The sequence below is a fragment of the Trichoderma gamsii genome (genome assembly GCF_001481775.2).
Source record: "Trichoderma gamsii strain T6085 chromosome Unknown Scaffold_15.2, whole genome shotgun sequence".
Classification (NCBI taxonomy): Eukaryota; Fungi; Ascomycota; class Sordariomycetes; order Hypocreales; family Hypocreaceae; genus Trichoderma; species Trichoderma gamsii.
The window spans coordinates 510786-531293 of NW_020171352.1; the positions used below are offsets into that span (position 1 = coordinate 510786).

At 50.9% G+C, this 20508-nt stretch overlaps 5 protein-coding genes across 5 annotated transcripts; 2 read left to right on the plus strand and 3 right to left on the minus strand.

The window, feature by feature from the left end:
- Positions 1–541: 541 nt before the first annotated feature.
- TGAM01_v205068 (hypothetical protein) lies at positions 542–3154 on the minus strand (the record flags this gene model as incomplete). The annotated part of the gene is made up of 5 exons (XM_018803479.1): positions 542–1411; positions 1479–1619; positions 1674–1873; positions 1935–2070; positions 2126–3154. 5 exons carry the CDS (start codon positions 3152–3154, stop codon positions 542–544), a joined length of 2376 nt encoding a protein of 791 aa, XP_018663176.1.
- Positions 3155–8192: 5038 nt separating this feature from the next.
- TGAM01_v205069 (hypothetical protein) lies at positions 8193–11972 on the plus strand (the record flags this gene model as incomplete). The annotated part of the gene is made up of 2 exons (XM_018803478.2): positions 8193–10783; positions 10853–11972. The coding sequence occupies 2 exons, from the start codon at positions 8193–8195 to the stop codon at positions 11970–11972; spliced, it is 3711 nt and encodes a 1236-aa protein (XP_018663175.2).
- A 1160-nt stretch (positions 11973–13132) lies between these two features.
- TGAM01_v205070 (hypothetical protein) lies at positions 13133–13873 on the minus strand (the record flags this gene model as incomplete). The annotated part of the gene is made up of 1 exon (XM_018803477.1): positions 13133–13873. One exon carries the CDS (start codon positions 13871–13873, stop codon positions 13133–13135), a length of 741 nt encoding a protein of 246 aa, XP_018663174.1.
- A 1071-nt stretch (positions 13874–14944) lies between these two features.
- On the plus strand, positions 14945–16901 carry TGAM01_v205071 (hypothetical protein; the record flags this gene model as incomplete). Its single annotated transcript, XM_024549571.1, has 4 exons — positions 14945–15004; positions 15279–15890; positions 15961–16110; positions 16176–16901. The coding sequence occupies 4 exons, from the start codon at positions 14945–14947 to the stop codon at positions 16899–16901; spliced, it is 1548 nt and encodes a 515-aa protein (XP_024405703.1).
- Positions 16902–18714: 1813 nt separating this feature from the next.
- On the minus strand, positions 18715–19101 carry TGAM01_v205072 (hypothetical protein; the record flags this gene model as incomplete). The annotated part of the gene is made up of 1 exon (XM_018803474.2): positions 18715–19101. The coding sequence occupies one exon, from the start codon at positions 19099–19101 to the stop codon at positions 18715–18717; it is 387 nt and encodes a 128-aa protein (XP_018663171.2).
- Positions 19102–20508: the final 1407 nt, after the last annotated feature.

Genomic DNA, 20508 nt, shown 5'->3' on the forward strand with positions numbered 1-20508 from the left:
CAGATGCGAGGCGATTAAGCGTCTGGGGATTGGCCAATTGGGGCACCGACGTCGGCCAGTGGCTCCGTCGAGAGCCGTGAAGCATTGGAGATATCGGGCGCCGGTAGTTGGAGGCTTTAAATGGTGGAGTTTGTATGGCGAATGTGTACCTGGCACTAAGAACATCATACGCCACATGGGAAAAGAGACAAACAATTTTTTCTCCTCAACTGCGCTTAATCATGGTTCAAACGATTTGGATCCTTTTAATTGCGTACTAGAATACACTGAATACACCGCACACCAAACCGTCCAATTCTGGCGAAGGACAACACGCCGAAGAAGGAAAGTTATTAGGTATCTATTACAGCACTCCAGACGTGCTCCGTCCCCTGCCTTGCATCATTGGTATCTCCCATCTCTTGGCCATACTGGCATTTGACCAGTTGCCATAACGTCCAACGCATCAACCCTTTTCCTCTGCAAACATCCTTGGGGGTATCTAATCAGGAGATCGAGACTCGTTCAACAATCGTCGGGCCGTTCATCAAAAACCAGATATTTATCGTTGCTGCCGCTCTGAGTGGCTAGTGGCAGTGGATACGGCTCTTGAGGACGCTTCAGTTCTCGGACGATATGTTAGCAGCGGCACGGTCAAGCCGTAACTCTCTGTCAGGCCTTCTGGATTGTGCTGGTCAATCTCGATATTGATGCGAATATCCAAGCTACCGTCGTGGCCTTGGCCATGTTGTGCGTCTGAAGCTGCCTTGTGCTTCGTGCCAGCCCCAACCTCACCATGATGTAAGGGCGAGTGGCCATCAGAACCCAGGAATGAATGCGAAGGGGCATCGGCGCCGGACCCTGGCACAAAGCCACCGGGGCTTCTTGTAGGAGAATTCTCAGTCAGTAAAGCAAAGTTGCGGCTGGGCATCGTGCAGCTATTGTGGCTAGCCGTCCTGGTGATGTTGTTGCCGGGATCCTTGTCGAACAGATCCAACAGAGTTTCGTCCGTCTTGGAGTTGAGATGATGGATCTTGTTTCGTCTTGCCAGGAGGTTGGCGACAGCCTGTGGCGGAGGCTTGTTGACGATGGCTGACGAGACTACGTTGACCATGTATCTGCTGTCTTCTTCGGTGGGAATCTTGAGGCTTGGGTTGGAGTAGAAGCGGCCCAGAGCTGCCAAGTGGACATCACCCCCGAGAATAGTAGTTCGTACCGAAAACTCGGCGGAAATCCTTTGTAGTTCTACAACCATTTGCGCGCGCTCGATTTTATGGGTCTTGGCCGTGTAGTGATCATCAAGATCGTCGAGAAGATCTACACTTCCGTCAAAGTGGTTGAAGAAGCCACCACCAACGCCAAATCGTCGGTTCAGAAGCTTGACGGGACCAATGAGTGGGCTTCGAAGGATATTCTCTAACCAAGTCAAGCGCTGTGATGATTTTTCATTAGTACTTTAGCCCATGGGAACGGACCAACGTGAGAGGTGACAAACGTACAGGATAAGCAATAGGAATACCGAGTAACAGAATCAAGTGCTTGATAGGCTGGCCGGATCTAGCGGCGGCCTGTAGCTCATTCCGTAGTCTCTGGAAGATGAGTTCATAGGTCTCAGGATAGTTGACTTGGTGTCGAGTGCGCTGTCATCTTGTTAGATATCGAACTAATGGGCATAGAAATCTCTAGTGGCTTACCTCAGTTCTGGCGTCGATGCCAAGCAGAGCAATACGAGCACCCAGTCGGGCGTACATGTTAAACGAGTGCTCCGCAACATAGGGTCCGGGTTTCTGGCCAACGATATACTGCGGCTCCGTCTTCTGCGGTGCAACGTAGGTATCAATCAGTTGATTAGGGTCAATGCCTTGAGTGCCATCATCGTCTTGAGTGGCAAAGTCTAATAATGCATTAGCACCTATATATTCTATGTATCCTTGATACCATGAGTAGAGTCTTACCGGATGTGTATGTAGACGGTGGTGGAGGGAGATGGTGCTGGAAGAGCATGTAGTACTTGTGGGCGGTACCACCGATGCCACGGAAAACGTCACATTGCATGAATTTATCGATATATGACCCAAAGCCGTCAATGATCTGTGTAAAGTATTAGCATGGGCTTCCGTAATCAGGTATCATAGACTATGCTCACATCATGGTCATCCCAAATATTGATCTGTGGGATCTGGCCGTTTGCGGTTGAGAAAGGCTCCGTATTATACCATCTGATGTAGTTCTTCAGGTAGTAGTCGTCGCACTCGGCACGAAGCTTCTCGGGAAAGGGATATTCTTGTCGCTTCTTTGGGTTGCCGATTTCAGTCCAGGTACGCAAAGGGCCGTTAACCCTGATGCCATCGTTGTAGATTTGGTCACCACCACCAATCATGACGTGGATCGGCGCGGCCGCATGTTTCCGCATAACGTCCTTCCACAGACACGGGCCGCTCCATGCATCTTCGTCGGTGCCGACACTGAAGCCGTTGCAAGAGTAGAACATCATGCGCATGGATTCGTTAGCGGCAGGGATGTAGAAGCTGTTGACTCGCGGTTTATGAGTGGTGGAATATCGCAGGCCCAGAACTTCATAGTCGTATCGAACCTCCACAGATTCGAGCGGCACGCTGAGGCCAAAGGCCCAGAATGTGTTTCGTTTGTCCGAATAGAGGCGCTCTCCGTAGACTTGCGCGTCTTGGATGTGCCCCATCTTCTCGTCACCCTGTCCCATGGCCCGTCGCAAGACCAGCAGCGGCTCAAAGAGTGCTTCTTTGCCGCCGCCCTTTGTCACGACAAGGACACTTCCGTACCAGTAGCCCTGTTCCATGCGACGATAGTTGAGAAGAGGACCACACACGATCTCTTTGCCATCCGTCTCCTCCTCGTCTGAATGGCTTGCGACAGCATCTTCGGCAGGCTGTCCTTGGCCATGAGCCAGCGAGATGGGCTGATAATTTCCCGTGGCTTGTCCGTGTCCGTGTCCGTTCACCTGGGGCTCAATTCGAGTTTGGTTGAGATAGTTGGCCAATTCGTCGGTTGTGCCGGCAGTCGTGGGATCGCGCGCCTGGAACTGCGCCTCGTGGCGGGCATATTTGGTCGACTCTTGATGGCGCCATTTGCTGCTGGACGCGTATGGGTTTTGGGGGTCGAATTCTGCGACTCGCTCGCCGTTGACGTGTGAATCCATGGCGAGACTCTACGGCGACTCTTGCGCCGGTAAATTCGACTGTTTAAATACAAGTTGTGGCAGAGCAATTGTCGGCAGTCGGCGAAAGATGCTGTGCAGATGCGACTCCGAGATTCCCCCCAGTTGGCGGCCTCTGCGATCAGCTTACCCACGATGATTTTATCGATTCTCCCGTCGCGCACTTTTGACGGCTCCAATGCGATGAACGGGCCGCAGACGAATTTCCGACTATTCCTTTGACAGATGCAAGTTTGCCTTTGTCTGGGAGAATTGGGCTCCCAACAAGCTTTGGCGTTACGACAGACGAGAGGGCTTCGAACTGATAATAATCGCCCAGTGGAGCACTACGGGAGCTTGGGGAGCTACTCGATCGCTGTAGCGCGTGCTGAGACCAGGATCTGGCGACCTGCTGGCAGGGATCGCAGCAGCGCCAGAGACATAAACAGGCCTGGAAGGGAGCTAAAGGGGCAGCTAGTGTGGGCCGGGCCCTCGCCAATGACGACAGGGCCGCTGGCTGCTCGAAGATTTCCGCTGATCGTGGGATGCTCTACATGAAGGCGTGCAGCGTGAATCTGGCACGGATGACGGCCGAGATAACTGCGTGGATGGCTGCTATTTCTTGTGATTGCTGTTTGTATGATCTACCAGCAGTGCCTCTCTCTACGCGTAAGAACTCTCTAGACGGCACTACCATCTGCGCGGGCGTTGGCGCAGCCGTAGTATATGGACCACTCCACAGCAGGGAGCGTCAGATATTGCAGTGGGATGAGATGATACGATTATGCCAAGAGAGCCGCCAAGATCCTCCGAGGTTGCCAGAGCGACCCCCTCAAGCCTCTCACGCACTCAAGTCACGCACACACGCATGCCAGCACCGCTTGGACGAGCAAACGGCCGTCAGTTGAACAGGTGATCAGGGGTAAGACAGACAGAGAAAACGCCCCGAGTTGTGGAGAGCTGATTGGACGGGCGCAACTGCCGGGACTCGGCGAGCTGGTCTGGATTCAGAGCCCTGCAACTTGTGCGGGAAGCTGGGCTGTTGATTAAACGCATCGTGAAACCCGGCGATGGACGCATGCAGTTGTGTTGCGCTGCAAGAGGCATCCGACGAAGACGGCGTTGCGCAGCGAGCTGGAAATTTAAGACAGTGGACAAGCTCTAGTGAGATTGCGGTGGGGCGCCATGGTTTGCAGATCGAGCTGCAGAAGCTGATCTGCTGAGGTAATCGGAACTACGTAGAGCCGATCAGCGCCATCTTGACTTGATGATATTCGGATGCGTATATATAGCTTAGCAAGGGAATATTAGTGGCTTTATTTAGTGAAGACCACCATAGAATGCTTCTTGACTCAAACACAGTTGTCATCGTCAATTTCGTAAGCTCGTAGAAATATTCTGTGTATTTTGTCGATAATGATGGTGCTACGTAGGCTTTTTACCAACGCAATGGTCGTTCAGGTCCTAGCTCGGCATATCTGGATTATGTAATCAATACCCCTCTATACTCTATCTTCAAGCAGAAATTTTTTCCACGCCAGCTCAAACTTCGTCTTGTTTTCAGCTCGACATGCATCCCGCAGGTAAAGCCAGTCGAGATGAAGCTGAGAAATGTGACGGCCTACCGTCTTAGCTGACGATGACAATATCATCCTCAGGGGCACCAGAGGACTGGGATATGTAAGGAAGTTTACCCTTGCGCAATTGTCACAGATCTCTACGGTCATAGCTTTTGCTCAGGGATGAAGCATCCTGATGCAGATGCGCAAAGCAACAGGCCTCCAATGGTAGGTGAAAATGAACAATGTGAAGTCTCTTGTTAAACGGCATATGTGTGTACAGTACCGAGCTTTTCCAGTGCTCGAATACTGAAGGATTTTTTTTACGTGCCAAGATCAAAAATTTCCCTACTATTACCAAACACTGATGTCTTGATAATCCCAAGGACATGGTGCATGAAGTTAGGGGAACACTTATATACCTTTATCCATTCTTTTTCTTTTATTTCAAAGACAATTCAATCTTGCCATACTTTGTGCTGTAGCTTCAGAATGATGGTCAGCGAATTTCACTGAACGGGGATTTTTTTGTGCGAGGGCCGTCACTACATTCGCCAAGCAGGGAGATCGTCGCTCCCCTTTCGCCCTTTCGCCCTTTCGCCCTTTCAAAGTCTTGGCTGACGACCCCTCTCACGTTACCCAATGCATGTTTTGTGCAATTCAATGATGTAGTTATCCATATTCCCCTCGAATATTACCTTCTGGACTGTTGCTCGCTTTAGCAACAGCTATTAGCCCGCACCGAGAAAGGAAGGCCGAATTTCTCTAGAAGCCATAATAATGGAACTTATTGCGGGACAGCGAAGCACCATCGAACTTCAGCTGGTTCCAATTCTGGGGCTATGATGACAAGCCAAAAGCCACGACGTAGCGGCGCCGCGGTGTTTGCATTACTCCATCGCTACTACAGCTAGATCCTCTTGGACGGCGCGCCCGTGCCTCGCCAAGTGCCAGCTATTGCGGCCAAGCCTACTCGTATGATACAGCTTGTTAGACATCTTATGAACCCCATAATATGACTGTTTAGTATGGGCTTCTTGTCTGCTTGCCTGCCCTTTTTTGCGTTGGCTGATAAGCTGTCCTGGCTGTGAATCAAGGCTGGTAAAAGAGACATGTTCCTAGGAAGCTGTGAGACAACAGAGGTCTGAAACTGGGCTTGCATACAGCTCAATTTGGACGGGTACTGCTAGTTCCAGAGTTGCACAGAGTACACACCGCTCAAGGAGCAAAAGAGAAGAGGCTGATGTTTAATGTAAGGATTTATGTTTCTCGCTGCATGAATTTGGTAACTGAGCCGGGACTACGGTGTGATCCTTTGAAGATTGCACCGAGCTTTCAGCATGTGCCGCGATATTCAATTCATGCTTACAATTACAGCAGTGGTATTATCTGTTTTGGCGTTATTACGTTACAACGGTACATATCTACTTGTACTCTACCAGAATCACTTTCGCCATTGCTTGGTTACATCGACAAATCATCCGGCATAATGACGACTGCAGGCGGCACATGCGCACACACATGTACATCTCACCACCTGTACCTCTAATGGGGCAATTAAATTGCATCCAATAATCCGTAGCTACTAATATGGATGGCACGATGGCTGTGGAGCCCTTTTTCAATCTTCCCTTCTTTCGACTCATCTGCCCAGTATTTCCCGACGTCTCACATAAAGAAGGCAGGTCGGTAAGCACTTTGGCGTGGCAATAGAAGGCTGATTCTTCGCCCCAAGGTACAAGCATGAAAGCCGTAGCGACAATCACTTTCATCATGACAAAAGACAACTCAACCAGGTGACTAGGACTACATGTAGCAAACAACAAGCCGATCTGCGCCTCCGCTGATGGTAGTGGCGACTCAAGTTGCGGAGAGACACGGGGTCAAGATCTGCGCTGAACAACTGGACGGCTGCAGTCCTAAGCTGTTGGGGGCGTTTTTGTTCGAGCACGTCCTGCACATCCAAGGCATCTACCGACTGTATGATGTCTTTTGTACAAGTACTGCAAACGAACCTGGTGATTCGTAGACTTGCGCCACTTTTTTGCGGGGATGGGCGTCTTCTTGTGCGATATTCATTGACAGAACGGCCTTTGATGTCTTATTGTAGCATGAGGCGGGAAATTGGCCAAAGACATTGTCGCGCATTCTGTGACCCCAAGCCAAAACCTCCATGGACATGTTGGCGCTTATCTGAAGGGCCCGCGGAAAGGGCGTTTCTCATCAAGACCGCGTGCTGTAACTGTGCAATGCGTGGATAGAGCAGCCACCGCGCCACAGCCCGTCCATTGGCCAAGTCGTGATGCGAGCTTAAATTTGATGGTGTAGAGGACTGGACATGGCGTACGGCAGCTAGGAAGCGCTAACAACTGCTGAAGGTACCGTTTGGGAAAGTCCCGAGAGAAACGGAGAAAGCCCTTGCACTGCAGTCCCTTTCTTTCTTTTGCCCTTTTGCCGTTTTGTTCTATGAATTGAGCGAGGTACAAAAGGGAACAAGAAGAAGGGGAGGCCTTGTCTCGCACTACGCCGTGCGTCCGGATTCGTCGCCTTCCTACTATCTTTGGAAGCGAGGCTGAGCGCGAACGGTTGTAGCACTGCAGCGGCACTTTCAGAGCAACTCAACCGCATCCAATGCTTTTGTAGGTGTGGCGTCAATGGCTGTTTATGTGTGAACGTGCTGTGAGTCTCGTCGATTCTGCCTGTTAGCGCTGGCGCTGGCGCTGAACAGATACCGAAGAGCTCTAGTGCAAGGCAGCGGACAGCCCCTGAATGGAGTAGCGGTGCCTCGCTCATGCACTGGGACGGAGTCGCCTGTAATTAATTAATTCTATGCCGGAGAGTTAAAACTCACAGGAGCCCTGAAGAAGCAAAGCTCCCTGGCCAGGCTGCCACACCAATTGGCAGCGCGCACGGAGGCTTGTAGGGATTTGCTGGCCCTCATCTGCACTAGCCGACGCCACCAGCAACCGCATCCAATTTGCCCATCTCCGTCATTCCGCTCTCCTGGGCGCAATCGGCAGGCCATTTTTGTGCAGAGCAGCCTCCTTGTGCCTGACTGAGCCTGTGCATGTAGCGCTGTAGCGACGATTGTCTGTCTCCAGCAGCGGCCGGGCTGCCGTGGCGATTCTCTCTCTCGATGCGGAGGCTGCTTCACCGTTCCCGGAAAGCCCTGCGTTTCTGCCTCTGATCACTATCGTTATCGTGGCCGGGAAAGCTTTTTCTCTCTCTCGCGAACCCATCACATCACCATATTCTTTACTCTTGCGCGGCATTGCATTGAGTCTGGCACTCACTCACTCACATCCAGGCCATCACAGACCGAGCACACACTGTCGTTACCAGCAGGCCATGTTGAATTAGTTTGGACGGCGTGACGGGTTGACACAGGCGCATTTCGACGACGGCCATAGCATCTGCCGGACCCTGCCGGAACAGCCAGCATATCTACCAATCAGCCAGAAACCGCCGCTGCTGGCCATGCAATGAGCGGAACAGCAATCATGGCCTCGGCTGTGGAACTGCCCTCGACATCCTCCTTTTCTCAACGATCCCACTCATCCCCCAACTTACCCTCGTTACCATCGCGGACCAAGTCACCCTTTGGCCGCTCTACAAAGGATTCGGCTGAGGTATCGGCCTTTGAAATACCCTCGTTCAACACTGACATAGACCTTAAACTCGACATCTCTCTACCAAGCGTTCCTGAGAGCGAATCATCACCTACCAATACCGAATATGTCGAGCTGGAACCCCCTCCTCCATCATCAAAACTCTACGACCACCTGCGGACTAAATCAGCAGCCTCGCTTAGCGATGGGCCCCGACAATGGCTGCGCAGCTTGACCACCATTCGAGATGCCCAGTACGACGACGCTGATGCTGAGCCCATCGCCCCCCTTCCTCCGCTTAGCGAAGAAAAACGGCCCGCCACAGCAACTGAGAGCCCCCTGAGCAACGTCGAGGCCGAGGCGGTGCCTCCTCGACCATCCCGGGATCGCTCCCACTCGACATCTGCAAGCCTCGCCAACTTCACCAAGAGGTCGTGGAAGCCGTCGTCGCGCTCGCTGCTAAAGATGCAGCCAGAGACCCCGGCCGAGACGAGTGACAAGCCCGAGGCCAAGCCCAGCCGCGGCGACAAGCTGAAACGGGCTGTCGCAGCCAGTATCCAGGAAATTACGACCAATCAGACGGGCCAAAACCGTCCAGTTGACCCAGCTGCTAAACCCGCGACAAAGGGCTTTGCTCGTGCAACTAGCTATTTCTCCAGGATCAAACAAAAACCCGCGTCCTCGTTGTCTAAAACGAGTGACAGCATCGACTCCGATTTTAGCTGCGCCTCCTCTGCTGCCAGTTTGGCTCACCCAGGCTCCAACAGCATCGACTCGCATGTCTCGCAATCCACCACTTCTGGTGAGACAAACTCCACGGCGCTTACCACTGATGAGTCGTCGATCGAAATGCCACCGCGCATGCCCGATCCTCTTTGGTCGCAGTTCAAGAACTTGGATCTAGAGTTTCGTGGGCTCACCTCCAAGCCTGTGGCCCAGAAATGCGCGCTGATCCAGACGTTGCTTTTGCCTTTTCTCAAGAGTGCCACCAGCCAGGCATCACTTGGCAGTCTGCGACCTGAGGATGTTGACTGCAGGGCCGGTGTCTTAAACAAATGGTGGGGCGCCGTCTTGGAAATGCTCGAGGCTCAGCACCAACAGCCCGTGCCGGGACTGGACCGCCAACTGCTCTTCGAGGCGGCGACCGTTATCATGATGCGCCTCGAGTGGCGCCAGACGACGCCTTATTTCTTGCCGTTGGCAGATAGGTCTCCTCAGGATCGTGCTCGCGCGAGATCATCCACCAGCTCATCTGAGTCATCAAGCTCGGATCAATCTGCGCTGTTGGCAGAGTCGGCTGAGCACAACATCAGAACCATGTTTGTGTCCAACTTGGTGAGGCAGATGGCGTTTGTGGTTGAAAAAATGTCTCTCCGCCACGTGCCCCCGAGCTTGATCGAGTTTGCCGGCAAGACTTGCGCATATGCCTTCTTCTTTGCGCCTGGTGTAGCTGATATCTTAGTACGACTTTGGGGTCTAACCCCAGACTTGATCCGCCGCGTCTCTGAGAGCATGGGCCTCACTCGCAAGAACAACAGCGAAGTTGATGCGGACACAGCGGCGTCATTCCCGCCGAAGCTGAGCAACCTAGCCTGGTCCTCCCCCCGAGCTTTGTGGAACACTCTGAAGCGGATCCCCAAGATGCCTCTGCTTGTAGCGAGGGTACCCTGGACTGGCCCGTGGGTTATGCGCTGGAAAGGCCGCGATACCGATCTCATCTTCATCTTTGCTAGATACTTTCACCTCTTATCCAACGAGTTTATGCCAGCGGACCTTTCTTTAACGGAAAAAGCAACGTCACCGGCATTTGTTCTTGTCCATGCACAGCTTTTGTCCATTCTCGACGGCACCATTCATCGCCAGGCTGCGCTTGAGCCTCCGCATCTAGCAACCTCCGCTCGTGGAGCTGAAGCGGCGGCTCTGCAAATGCCTATGCCGCCAAGCAACTTGATGAAGAGCATGTCAGAAAACAGACTGGTGATATTGCTCAAGGACATTCTCGCTGACGATACGCCAACCTTTGCGGGAGCAAGACATACATTTGCTGAATCTTTCTCGGCGCTGTTGAAAGCCGCCGCAAGCAGGACATCCAGGTATAACAGCACCGCATGCTCAACGCTGTGTGACCTATTGGAAGAGGTCCTGTTCATTTACCACCGGGCTGAGACGGTTGAAAACCCGACAAGCTATATTGATTGGGCCTTTTGGACTGATGTCTGTAAAATTGCCTTGACCTCGCTGAATACGCTATCAGAAATTCGAATAATCTCTTTCATATATACAATGTGGGACGCCATTGCCAAAGACCCCAAGCAGAAATTGATGGTGTGTCGCGACTGGCTGTTGTCGGAAGAGACATTCAACGCCTTTTTCAACAACTGGTGCCCCATGGTGCGAGCCTACTACATGCGTCTGCTCTGCTGGCGCGTCTGTCGCGAAGTGGGCAGCCAGGATGAGGTAGATATGTAAGTTCACAAACCCCACTGAAGAAAAGGTTTCTGTGATGAGAAGGAAATGCTAATCGTTCATCATAGGGAGATTTTCGCTCTAGCTTCCAAGAGACTCAAATCTGTCTGGTCGCACTATCTCTACCTTAAGCAGGCTGCAGACGAAACTGGCCGGATGAGTCCCGCCACGGCGCCAATGTCACCTACCTTGGGAAAGCGATTCATCATCATTCGACAAGAGATCAATATTCCGCAGCCAGGCCTCTTTGTGACATTTGATACCTTTACCAAGGCATCAAGTATCATAGATTTGCCCTCCAGCGAGAAGAGCGCTGAAACCGGACTTCTCACTAAGAATGACCCTAAGAAGAAGTGGTCTTTTCTAAAGCTATTATCCTTCAGTGCGGCCAGCTCTCCAACTCAGGAAACTCCAGAAACGCCGCCTGCCAAATCTTCGGACGACGGACTTCAGAATGCGCGCCGAGAAGTAGCAAACTCTCGATCGCGGCAAAACACGTCAACCACTCCTCCCAAGACAGCCAAGTCTGACAGGAGTATCGACTCTGATGGATCAAATCCGGTATTCGAAGAGCCCAAATTCAACTTCAAATTTGTCCTTGGCTGGCCACAGCCGCAGCAGCAGTTGCCTCCATTGGAACGAATGCTCGTGAGCCCGAAGCTGCCCACACCTGCTCAAGGAAGACTTGGCTTTCAAGCGAAGCGAGGAGGCGGTCCAGTCCTCCCTCCACTGATGATTCCGACGAGAAGATTTTCTGGAAGTTCTCAAGGCGGCCTGGTGCAAGCTGCAAAGAACGCAAGCCCTCTCGATTCACCAGTCGCAGAACCTCGTCGAAAGTTGTCGCTTGCCATAGCCACCGAAGGAATTCCGGAAGAGCCTACCACAACTGGTTCGGAGACGAGCAGTGGCGATACAACCCCCAATGAAGCCATTTCCCCGTCATCTCCCATCATTCAGCCCAGCTCGAGTCAACAACGGCCTAGTGAGGGCAGAGTAGGACCCGTCAAACCTGCTGGAGCGTTCCTCAAGAATTTGGCATACTCTGGGCGTGCGTTGTCAGAGTGGAGCCTCGTCGTGGCGGAGTGCAACAATTTTATCGAGAGGCGTCGCGATGAAGGCATCATCGCCCTCAGCGAGATTGAAGTGCCACTGCTCGGCGTCGAGGGATTCCGCAAGATGGCTGGCTAATTACATGATCTCATCAACGTGGTACGGCCTATAAAAAATACTATGCGTACATTGACTTGCATTAACGCTACAACAAAACAACACACTTGGATTTTTATCCGCAATTTTTTCTTTTCTTTTTCAATCATTTAGTCTTTTTCTTCTTGGATCATCACGAGCGATATACATGGCGCGTTACATATACTCTCTATGGCCTGATCTCAATTGGCGTTGGCGATATTCAGTCTTTTCATTTTTCGATACAGCATATTTTGTTCTATACATTTCTTGGGGATTAATTAGCATGATATTTTTGGATATGATACTCTGGCACTGGATCAAATGGTCGAATTTGGAGATGGTATATGAATCAGAAAAAGAAGAGAGATAGCAGCAGTTATTTTTGGCACATTTTATATTATACCAACTGGCTTCACAGCAAAATAAACAACCAACAAACACATTCGTTAGCGTCTAGTCATTCGACACCTATGTGGAAGAATTCGACTTGTGAAGGGGAAAAGCAAGCCCCTGGATCGCCACCAATTCTACAGCAACATGAATCCCTTGGCGGGATCTCGATAGCTTTACAGTACCCGTACTGGGACTACACTCTTTTCTTCTCGAACAACTGCGGTGATCCGACTAATCAAATCATTGGTCTTTTGGCAACTGTAACGAGGCGTTTTGATTGGATGCGATGTTTTGTGGATGCACGTTCTGCTCTGTAGGGGCGAGATTTACTCACTGGATAGCGAGAGGCCAGATTAATGGATAATCATGAAATATTTGGAGAAAGGTATTGGCTATACCCTTCTGTTGCGAGATATGGTACCGGTGCCGTGGCTATCTGGTACTTGGATTTTTTACTTTATGTTGAGGCTTTCTCAAGTCTTACTGTTCGTTCCTTTTATCTTGCGAGCAAGATCTATGTCATGTTCATTTCGCTTGTGGTACCTCTATTCGAGGAGGTGATTTGGAGGAAAAGTGGAGGAGATGGATAAATACCCTGATTTGAAGGCGAGCGCGTTGAAGCAGCGTATGTTCAGAATTTAATAAAACATTCACCAAAAAGATATTGCAGCGTAGAAGCATAAATCGCAGCGTGAATAGTTTCATAAACTATATAAATCGTATACTACTTGATATAAAACTGAGACATATGACCAATGACTGGCCTTCTAAATCTTGGCAAATTGAGCCTTGTAAGCAGCTCTAATCTGTTTCCTCCACGCCCCCTGCAGTTCCGTCAACGCATCAACCCTCTCCTTCGTGTCAGGCCTATAAAATACTGCTCTATCGGGATAATTTTCTTTAAATTGGGGCTTCCCGTCGTTGAGCGAGACAAACTCCCTGCGGCTGCGGGTGAAGATGTGCACGTCGGGCTCGAGCTCCCATGGGCGGTCGAGAGTGCTGGCGATGAGGTACGTGACCAGCGTGCCGGCGTCGGCGTAGTAGCTCCAGAGGTTGCCGCGGCAGAGAGGGCACTGGGCGACGGTTTGGCCGACTTTGGACTGGGTAGGGAGGGCGACGAGGATGGGCTTGTTTATTTTGTGATTGTTGGCAGCATTGTGGGCAGCATTGTTGTTGTCTGTAGGAAGAGTGACAATTGCGGTGGTAGCAGCGTTTGTGAGGTCGGCAAAGGCGGGGAGGACGCCGCACACAGAGCCGGAGGATGGAGATGAAGAAGACTGTTCGGCTTTGCTGAGCGGCGTGGTGAGCGGGGCAGAGGGCAGGAGAGAGACGGCGGAGGATTCGATGACGGCGTTGATGGCAAAGGCGCTGCCCATTTGACGCTGGCAGAGGGTGCAGTGGCAGGTCTGGACGAGGAGGGGCGGGAGGTTGATTTGGTAGCGGATGTGGCCGCAGGGGCAGCCGCCTTGCATGGGGAAGAGGTCTTTTCTATCGGCGTAGTGGGACATGGTGATGGTCTTGATGATGAGAACGATAAGGGATGGATGAAAGGCGATGGATTTGTCTTGCTTTTTTCAAGTCACGGTGAGGAGATGAATATCGTGTAAAAGCGTGTAAGCGTATAAGTATACGACAAAGGAGTCAAAAGAGGAGAAAGAGGAGAGATTTTCTCTGCCTAAAGGCTTTGTAAGTGAAAGCCCGACAAGGTGTGGGGATTTTCACTCGCAGCCATTCAGATGCGACTTGATGGCCTAAACGGGCAATTGACTGTGGAATCAGGAAAGGTGAGGACCTCTTTTTTTTTTTTGGGTGGCCTCAGGTTGTTGGCTTACTGAGGGCTTTTTGGCCGGACAGGGGGAATGAATTGATTTTTTGGCTAATTGTGGCTTTTATTGTTCTCTGTTGTGTGTTTTTGAAGAATGCGGGGATAGACTCTTTTACGTTTGGGGTTTTGGCTGACGGATGAAATTGAAAGCTTTTGTACACATGGCTTTAGCATTTAAGCCTCCCTGAATCCAGTGGCGGGGTTAAAGTTGATTTGATTAGAAGATTGCCCACCGCCTACGTTGATTCTACCGAGGGCCAGAATGAGGAGCTACTTTGCCGAGGCCGGCGCCGTGAGTGACATGGAACTCCGCTACAACTAGGGAGACTGAACTATGAGGCTGTGTATATAGAGCATCAAACATCACCATTGTGGCTTTGCCTCACGCTCAATGCTCTTTGATCCATCTCCCTACGGGGGCATGGAAGCTTCTTATACCAAAATCGAGGATGGCGTACCCGTGGCTGCGTGTCCAAGAGGCTCAGCCACCAGGCAACTAACTGCACGTGTCTGCCCAGCGCCCATTGGCCCAGAGGCTCCCTATTTCGTCAGCGCCGCGACCCGCCCCCACCTCGAATGGCATTTCCTCTTTGCAATTAAATTCCAGACGAGGCCTCCCGGCCAAGATGCCTAAAACGCTCCCGTCTTGGCCTTGATCTGTGAGACTTGCGCGAACTCGGGAGGCAAAAGACTCCTATTCGCAGCTTGCATTGGTGCCGCTTTTTTGTTATTCCTGTTGGTTGTTTTCCCCGCCATGCCCAACACAGGCAGACCTAGTCGGGATTGTCATCTGTGCCGCAAACGGCGTGTCAAGGTTGGTGACATTCAATTGCAGTTACTCATTGCTCCCGTCTTATGCTACCTGCCTTGCCTATTTATATACACGAGCTACCCATTACACGGCATCCCTGGGGTCTAAATACGCGGGATGATGCATCTTCTATCCATCTCGGCCGGTAGTGGGTCTACAGCTGTCTATACGTGCCATGTCTTAACAGTTGCTCGTGTCTTTCCTTTCCCACAAGACTCGATCTTCCCCACTCTTGATCTGCTTCATGTCCTAGTACTTACATGCTCCCATGGAATAGTGTGATCTCGCCCGTCCCGCCTGCCACAGATGTATCAAATACGGCGCCGAGTGTCCGGGATACCGGGATCAGCAAGAGCTGGTCTTCCGTAACGCAGATCCTACTGCCCTTAAGAAGCGCAAGAAGCGCACGCCGCAAACTCCCGGGGTGGATGAGTCGCCGTCTTCAGCATCGGATACGGGCTTTTCGACGCCGGCTCTCAGCCCAAATGGAGACTTCATGTTTACACCTTCGACAGACGTCGTCTTAGTCAACGGCGTCAATTGCAACGCCGTTGCTCCTCTCACGCGGCCCGTGTTTCAACACTGGACTTCACACTCAGTTCCCATCGTCCTCAATGTCTATTCAAACTTCGATTTCATCCAGGACATATACAACAGCTACAACATTGATGGACCTCTTATTTGGGCAGCTCACCTATTTTCCCGCACCTATGTGACCAACCTCCGTTATCCGACTGCCATATCCAGGGACGCCCACGCAGAAACTGAGCGCGAGCTGGGTGGTTACCTGGGCAAGGCTCTAAACTCAGTCAACAAGGCCCTTAGTACGCCCGATGGGGCTTTTAGAGATGACGTTCTCGCTACTATATGGCTCCTCAGCAACTATGAGGTGAGAATCTTCCACAGCAGCGCGATGTGAGGTTGGAGAATCTCTGGATCAAGCGCTCACTAGTAGATAGCTGCTTGTTGGCTCTCTCAACCGCACAGAAACTCTAAGTCCTTGGCATTTACACGCTCGAGGGTTGTACAGTATCCTCAAAATAAGAGGTGTCGCGCCGCTATATACGGCGAAAGGGCGCATGTCATTCTGGCCTGCCTATAGTATGGTGGTGGGTATTGATGATACTATCAATGCGAAAAGCTGTCGTCTTTTGCTGACTTGGAATGTGTACAGCAAATTCAGTCTCTAATTAACAATACAGAGTGTCCTCCGGAGTCACAAGAATGGTTCGATGTTATAGCACAATCACCATTCCCAGGGGAGGCCCTCGGGCTACATGTGTCTCTATTCATATCCAAAGTCTGCAGTGTTCAGGCTAAAATCTTCAGTTTCTTTCGGCGGCGAGACTTTAGCGGCGCGTCTCGGGAGTATGGCGATCTCTTTGCCCAGATGAAGGCAGCCACACATGAGCTTGAAGATTGGATGGAATCGAATCCTGCGGACAACCATATGTTGGAAATTTACGTGATAAGCCTTTACCAGTCGGCTATTGTCAAGGGATTCAACGCCGTAAAGCTTCTCATCAACTTCCTCACACACTACCCCCCATGCCCAATTCCTCTCCAACAGCTCATGGCTGATCGAGACTATTGCGTCGAGATTGCTCAGATATCAGCACAGGGAATCCTAGAGAGCGTTCCACGTATTCTTGGGCCCCTCGCAGCAAAAGGAAACGAGAAGTCTCCTAAAACTGTGTTTGATGCAGTGAGGACGTTATGGCCACTCATATGCGTATATGTCATGGAAATTTGCCGATCAGAACAGCGACTTGCCGCAGAGGAATACCTCTTCTACATAGGTCGCGAATTAGGAGTACGGCAGGGGCTGAATACCTACTCGGGTAAATTGACTCTGCCGCAGGAGGCACGGACACCCTTTGGAGAGCATGGAGGGTTGTAGCATGGCGCAATATTTGATCTTTAGCCGAAATGTCTACAGACAGAACAGCCGTCTCCATGAAAGCGGTTGCTAGAACGACAGCAGGGTGTATCTTGGATTTGCTGGATTTGCTGATTTATGTGTTTGAGATACCAAGGAAAAGCTTACTAAAGAGTCAACAGAACTGGCTGTTTCAATAAATAAAAGGGCACATTGTTAATCTACTGTGGAGATTGGCACCGTTTGCTTTGTTCAGCCTGGCCAAAGACTGTGTTGAGTGTTGAGGCTGAAGTGTCAGGCTGACATGGTGTTCTCTTCGACCAAAGCGGCACATGTGTTACATCACGGCGATATGGTCGGACCTTTTGAGTTTTGAGAGAGTTTTGAGCGAGTTTTCTCCTCTCTATCTCCGCGTTTCCACTTTTCACAACCAAGGGAGCGAACTTTAAATAAATCAAAAGAGCTATTTTGAACCTCTTCTTTCAAAGCACTAAATATCCAGTAATATAACGAGCACAACATGGCGATTAGCGTTGATCAGCATTTGAGTATTCCGGTGGTTGATTTTGGCACTGCTCGCACGGGCTCTGGAGAGGATAGGCGAAGAGTTGCAAATGAGCTGTACGAGGCATTCAAGAATGTTGGATTTGCATATGTGAAGAATCATGGCGTGCCTCAGGATGTTGTCGATGAGGCTTTCGTCTGGGTATGTTGCGACCCTCATCCACTGAATAGCCTGCTCCTCGGAATCGCCGGCTGGTGTGTACACTGAACAGGAGATGAGAAACCTGCTAATTCTCATAAATCACAGAACCATAAATTCTTCAGCATGCCACAGACCGACAAAGACAAGGCACCCCGCCCATCAGCGTCGTGGCACCACCGCGGCTACTCGAGCGTGGGCCGCGAGAAAGTGTCCCAGATGATCTTTGATGAAGCGTCCATTTCAGCCGCGCGAAGCGTGCCTGATGTAAAGGAGTCGTATGAGATTGGTCGCGACGATGAGGAGGCATCTCTGCCGAATGTTTGGCCGCCTCAAGGTCTTCTCCCTGGGTTTCGCGAGTTTTTTAACCAATTTTATGAGGTGTGCTATGCCGCTGAGTTGGAGATACTGAGACTTGTTGCGCTGGGGATGGGGCTTGACGAAGAATATTTCATTCGCTTTCACAAGAACAAGGATAACCAGATTCGGTTGTTGCATTATCCGACCATTGAGGAGAGCATTCTTCGGCAGGGCAAAGCAGAGAGAATCGCCGCACACACGGACTACGGCACCATCACGATGCTGTTCCAGGACGACGTGGGAGGGCTGGAGGTGGAGAGTGTCAAAGAGAAGGGGAGGTTTATCCCCGTGCCGTATATACCCAACACGGCCGTGGTGAATATTGCGGATTTCTTAATGCGCTGGAGCAACGACGAGCTGAAGTCGACAATGCACCGGGTCAAGGCACCGCCATCTCTGGAGGCAGATGGGGACGAGGCCGTGATGACGAAGAATAGAGTGACTAGAGCGAGGCACTCGGTGGTGTATTTTGTTGGTGCGGATTTGGAAAAGACGGTGGATTGTGTGCCTGGCTGCTGGGGACCGGGGAGGCCGAAGAAGTACGAGCCGGTGAATGCGATGGAGTATATACGAATGAGATTGCAGGCTACTTATTGAAGCTATTATACAAGATGCCGATGGCTCATTCTATACAAGTAGAATAGCTTATTGAAATGAGCATTAAAGTCGTAAATGTCATATTGACTCATTCATAATTAATTACAACAAAACACACAAATGCGCCACCAAACGACCAAAAACTGGCAACACCTGGTTTCAACTAAAAACTCTTCACAGCTGCGTCTCAGAATGAGCAACAAGCAGCCACTCCCCATCCGCACCCTGGTTCCAAGTCGACGAGGCCGTGGCATTGTACTTTTCCTTGCCCTTGGACGCCTTGATCTTGTAGGTGACGACGCCGCCCATGAGGCCGATGAAGTGGGCCTTCATGTCCTCGGTCTCGAATTCGTCGAAGCGGTGAAAGGGCGCGCGCATGGCGTCCTTGAGGGCGTCCTCGTCCTCGGGCGAGAGGATTTCCATCTTGGGGAACATGAGGGCGGCGTCGGGGGCGCAGAGCTTGAGCACGGCGGGGGCGGGGTTGGCGGAGGTGATGGCGGTACAGAGGTCGCGCTCCTTGCCGAGGAGGTCGTCGCGGAGCCAGTCGTTCATAGCAGGCATGGTGGTGGTGGTGATTGAGACTGAGCTGAGACAGAGACTCTGGTGGTGATGTTAGTATTGGTGTTGATGTAAGATAAGGAGTCTACAGCACTCACTAGTTTGGATGGGAAATGAATCAGGACTGATTAAGCTATTACTGCACTGCTATTGATTAAGAATATTAAACAAGTATGAGAGAAAAATAAAAAGGAAGAAGAAAAGAGGCCATCACGAGATTATCTGTGTTTATTGAAGCTTCTACGCAGCAAGATGTCATCTCATGACGTCAGAGCTATAGCATGGAAAATGACGTTGCAAAGATACTTTCAACAAGTGAAAAGGATCTAAGCCTCCACAACAATCTATTTCGGCACGCTCTATCGATTAGCATGTGCTCCGTTATTGTCTTGAGTAAATTAATTTTTAATTTAAGCCTCCTGTTCATTGGGGCTGACAATGCGTTGTGGCTCGTGGAATTGATAGCATAAACTAAAAGACGCGTGATGGGTGGGCTATAGCAAGTTGCTTTAGTGCTGCATGCTGGTACTAAAACCTGGAATTATAGTGGCTTTGGTACCAAGTTTTGCTCTACGGGGGACTTCCCCACCTTTAATGACACGACTTGGGCGTCATTGACGATCGGTTGCCGGTTTGAGCCGCGGGCTGACGCGTGGTGGCTTGTTTGGATGGAGAGTGGAAAGAGGAATTGATTGTCTGGTTTGTGGCTGCTGTGGCTTTGATGATGGGGTTTGCGTGTGAGGGTGGGCTGGGTATTGATGGCTCTGACAGCGAGATTGCGGTATCAGGCATCTGTCAATCGCATCAAATGAGTGAATAGGATAGGAGAGTAAGTCAGTTGGTAATAACAAGCAGAGGGCTTGATGCAACAAGTTCCTACTATCAATTGTTTTTTTTTTCGACGGCAGTGTACGATGTCCTAAGCAACTACATCTAGGATATTCGTACTCAAACTGTCCATGCCCTCTCGACCTGCCTAGAACTCATTCCAGGTTTGTACTTGACAGCTATAACGTAAGCCATGGCAACTCTGCATATTTGCATCTAAGCATGTCGTTTTCACGATCGCACCTTGTCCTTGTGGATCCAGATCTGGGTTGCGGAAGGGCCTGAGCACCGATTCGGCTACTCGTGGGATCTAGGCTCATTTTAGCGATTTGTCTTGGGATGGTTATTAGTGGAGAGCGTGATGAGACGATGTTTGACAGCTCAAAAGACTGAGCGCCAGATACCCGGCTTGAAATGAGACAGTATTACGGCGGAAAAGTGCCTGTGTCCGGAGTCATGTTCAAAGTACCTATAAATGGAGTTTTAGGTACACAAAACGCGGCGAAAGGTGACTTGAGCTATGTAGGCATTTGATCGAATGATTCAATATCTCCTATTATCACAAGAGCCAGCATCTGACGC